Here is a 4,153-nt window from a genome sequence, read left to right as displayed (position 1 = left end):
AACTAATAACACAAAAAGGTAGGGCCTTGTTTTGAGGGAGACACTGCAAATTTTTCCAGTGATTGTAGATAATTCAGACAAAGATGTGTATGGTAATGGTCCCCACTAGAAAACTAAAAAATAAAAAGGGAAAAAAAGCTAGTGGTCCTCGAATCTCGTCTTCGAGGGACACGACACGCATATAAGCATACAATTACAATATCCAAAACTTGGGAATTAAAAAAATATCCCACCAAAACTTGTTTTCATATAATGTGAAAAAACAAATGGGGTCACAACAAACCCTAACCAACGTCTCTTTCTTTAATAGACTGTTTGTCCGCTAATAATCGGTCTACTCTAACTTCAGTCTAAAAATTAATCGTTATAAATTAATTTAAATCTTTTTTAACGGGCCGCGAAACGATAAAGGCGTGCACCATCTCGCTCTCGTTTTGAACGCAGTTGCAGACACCAACCCACAGCCCACACCAACCCACAGCCCCTTCTCTCTCTCTCTCTCTCTCTCTCTCTCTCCACGACGGAAATGGGGTCTCGCCTCTTCCTTCTCTGCTTGGTCTTCGCCGTTTTCCGACCGATTCTCACGGCGGAATTCGTCCGATTGCCGGAAGATCGCTACCTTCTCTCTGTAAAGGCGGCCATTGCCGACCCTGGTGGTTACCTCGCTTCCTGGAACGCTTCCTCCAGCCACTGCAGATGGGCCGGCGTCGGCTGCGACTTCTTCGGCCGCGTCGTCTCCCTGGACATCTCCAACATGAACCTATCCGGCACCCTCCCGCAGGAGATCGGCCGCCTCCGCTTCCTCGTCAACCTCACCGTCGCCGCGAACAAGTTCTCAGGTACGATCCCTCCGGAGATCTCGCAGATCTCCGGGCTCCGGTCGCTCAACCTCTCCAACAACCTCTTCGGCGGCGTCTTCCCGGCGAACTTCTCGGCCCTTCGCCGCCTCGAGCTCTTGGATTTGTACAACAACAACATCACGGGAGTGCTGCCGATGGAGGTCACGGAGATGCCGGACCTGCGGCACCTTCATCTCGGAGGGAACTTCTTCTCCGGCAGGATACCGCCGGAGTACGGCCAGTGGGAGTCCCTCGAGTACCTGGCGATCTCCGGCAATGCGCTCGTCGGGCCGATCCCGCCGGAGATCGGCAACCTGAGCAGGCTGCAGCAGCTCTACGTCGGCTACTACAACGTCTTCGAGGGCGGCATCCCACCGGAGCTCGGCAACCTGACGCAGCTCGTTCGGCTCGACATGGCGAGCTGCAACCTCTCCGGCCCGATGCCGCCGGAGCTCGGCAATCTCTGGGTCCTCGACACTCTGTTCCTCCAGGTGAACGCTCTCTCTGGCCCGATCCCGCCGCAGTTGGGGCAGCTCCGGAGCCTCAAATCCATGGATCTCTCCAACAACGTGCTCTCCGGCGAAGTTCCGGCGGAGTTCGCCGAGTTGAAGAACCTGACCCTCCTCAACCTGTTCAGGAACAGGCTCCACGGCTCCATCCCGAGCTTCATCGGCGACCTTCCTGAGCTAGAGGTGCTGCAGCTGTGGGAGAACAACTTCACCGGAAGCATCCCTATGCAACTCGGGAAGACGGGCAACCTCATCCTTCTGGATGTCTCCTCCAACCGGCTCACCGGAAACATACCGCCGGATCTCTGCGCCGGTGGGAAGTTTCAGACGCTCATCACGCTCGGCAATTTCCTCTTCGGCCCCATCCCGGACTCGTTAGGGAAATGCGAGTCGTTGAGCCGAATCCGAATGGGGGACAATTACCTCAATGGGTCTATTCCTGAGGGGTTCCTCAGGCTCCCCAATTTGGTCCAGGTCGAGTTCCAGGACAATTACCTCACCGGAAGCCTGCCGGAGATGCCGTCCATCTCGAAGAATCTCGGCCAGCTCTCCCTCTCCAACAACCGCCTCTCTGGTCCCCTCCCTTCCTCGATCGGCAACTTCTCGGGCGTCCAGAAGCTCCTCCTCAACGGAAACTCCTTCTCCGGCAGCATCCCTGCAACCATCGGCAGGCTGCAGCAGCTCTCCAAGATGGACTTGAGCAATAACAAGCTCTCCGGAGAGATCGCGCCTGAGATCAGCCAGTGTAAGCTCCTCACATTCATCGACCTCAGCCAGAACGAGCTCACCGGCCGGATCCCGGTGGAGATCACGGAAATGCGGATCCTTAACTACCTAAACCTATCGAAGAACCACCTCTCCGGCAGCATCCCGGAGTCCATCGCGTCGATGCAGAGCCTCACGTCCGTAGACTTCTCCTACAACAACTTCTCCGGCCTGGTTCTGGGTACCGGTCAGTTCAGCTACTTCAATTCAAGCTCCTTCGTGGGCAACCCGGGCCTCTGCGGCCCTTACTTGGGCACCTGCAAATCCGGCAACTCGCCGGCGTCTCCACCTCATGTCAAGGGCCCGCTCTCCTCCACACTGAAGCTCCTCCTGGTGATCGGGCTGCTCGTCTGTTCCATAGCTTTCGCCGTCGCGGCCATCATCAAGGCGCGATCCCTCCGGAAATCCGCGGCAGCCCGCTCGTGGAAGCTCTCCGCATTCCAGCGGCTGGATTTCTCCTGCGACGACATCCTCAGTTGCCTGAAAGAGGAAAACATAATCGGGAAGGGAGGTGCCGGGATCGTCTACAAGGGGGTCATGCCCAACGGCGACGAAGTGGCCGTGAAGCGGCTTCCGGTGATGAGCCGGAACTCCTCCCACGACCACGGCTTCAACGCCGAGATCCAGACGCTCGGCCGCATCCGGCACCGCCACATCGTCCGGCTGCTGGGGTTCTGCTCGAACCAGGAGACCAACCTCCTGGTGTACGAGTACATGCCCAACGGGAGCCTGGGCGAGATGCTTCACGGCAAGAAGGGTGGGCACCTCCACTGGGACACTCGGTTCAAGATCGCCATCGAGGCGGCCAAGGGGCTCTGCTACCTCCACCACGATTGCTCCCCTCTCATACTCCACCGTGATGTCAAGTCCAACAATATCCTCCTCGACTCCAATTTCGAAGCCCACGTCGCCGACTTCGGCCTCGCCAAGTTCCTTCAGGACTCCGGCACTTCGGAGTGCATGTCTGCCATTGCTGGCTCTTACGGCTACATCGCCCCCGGTCAGTAGACTCACTAACCTACCATCAAATCAAAGTTTTCTTTCCGTTCTCTTCTCAAATTTTACATGTTTTGTTTTGTGTGTGTATTGATTCCTTTCGTGTTTTTTGTTTCATGATCAGAATACGCGTATACGTTGAAGGTGGATGAGAAGAGCGACGTGTACAGCTTCGGCGTGGTGCTTTTGGAGTTGGTGAGCGGGAGGAAGCCTGTGGGCGAGTTCGGTGACGGGGTGGACATCGTTCAGTGGGTGAGAAAGATGACGGATTCGAACAAAGAAGGGGTGTTGAAGGTGCTGGACCAGAGGCTGCCCAGCGTGCCGCTTCACGAAGTCATCCACGTCTTCTACGTGGCGATGCTGTGCGTCGAGGAGCAGAGCGTGGAGAGGCCCACGATGAGAGAGGTGGTGCAGATGCTGACGGAGGTCCCCAAGGGAGCCCCGAAGCCGACGGAAACCATTACCAACCACCTACCCACCTCGCCGCTAGCCGAGGCGATGATTGCATCTTCGTCAGTCAAGGATAACAAAGAGGTGGTCCTCCAAACTTCTTATCAGTCTTCGCCGCCTGATCTGTTGAGCATCTAGAGAGGTTCTCTACTCTACAGTCTCTTTCTAATTCGGAAGAGAGCGCGGGTTCGGGTTCTTTATTTTTAGTTTGGTTTCCTTGTTTGGGTTAGTGTATCTGCCCAATGTTGTACTGCACAGAGGGTTCTTTCTTTCTTGGAATGAGTGATGAGATATCCCCATTTCTCTGATTCTCTCCTTCTCTAAATGTGAGCGTTAATGGGTTGTGGGGAAATGGGTTTTGACTGCCGTGCATTAACTTCTAACTGATGAGGCCGGTAGTCTTCAATTACCGAGAGAGAAGTAGAGGGGGACTGGCTTCTTCAACCCCTTCTCACTCACTCACTCTTGGACTCTGGCTTCGGCCTCAGCCTGCATTGCATTGAATGAGGAGGTGGTTTCTTTTCCCGTTTCAGTCATCATCGCCGGCGAGTTTTCCCTGATCCCCTCCGGCTTTGGGAGAGGCTGTTCAGGTTC

The 4,153-nt window shown here is 55.4% G+C and overlaps 1 protein-coding gene across 1 annotated transcript; it reads left to right on the top strand.

Annotated features, from left to right (window-relative positions):
• The first annotated feature begins 299 nt into the window (after positions 1–299).
• LOC149842092 (uncharacterized) lies at positions 300–3,870 on the top strand. The gene is made up of 2 exons (XM_089998897.1): positions 300–3,113; positions 3,234–3,870. The coding sequence occupies exons 1-2, from the start codon at positions 527–529 to the stop codon at positions 3,695–3,697; spliced, it is 3,051 nt and encodes a 1,016-aa protein (XP_089855023.1). The 5' UTR covers positions 300–526; the 3' UTR covers positions 3,698–3,870.
• Positions 3,871–4,153: the final 283 nt, after the last annotated feature.

Source organism: Nuphar pumila, chromosome 3, assembly GCF_984573655.1.
Source record: "Nuphar pumila chromosome 3, dmNupPumi1.hap1.1, whole genome shotgun sequence".
Classification (NCBI taxonomy): domain Eukaryota; kingdom Viridiplantae; phylum Streptophyta; class Magnoliopsida; order Nymphaeales; family Nymphaeaceae; genus Nuphar; species Nuphar pumila.
This window is presented reverse-complemented; position numbering and strand designations above follow the sequence as displayed.

Excerpts from the sequence above, each read along its gene's own strand:
- LOC149842092 (XM_089998897.1), top strand. The coding sequence starts at position 527 with ATGGGGTCTCGCCTCTTCCTTCTCTGCTTGGTCTTCGCCGTTTTCCGA. Across the intron at positions 3,114-3,233 it reads TTACGGCTACATCGCCCCCG|AATACGCGTATACGTTGAAG; the intron begins GTCAGTAGACTC and ends TTTCATGATCAG.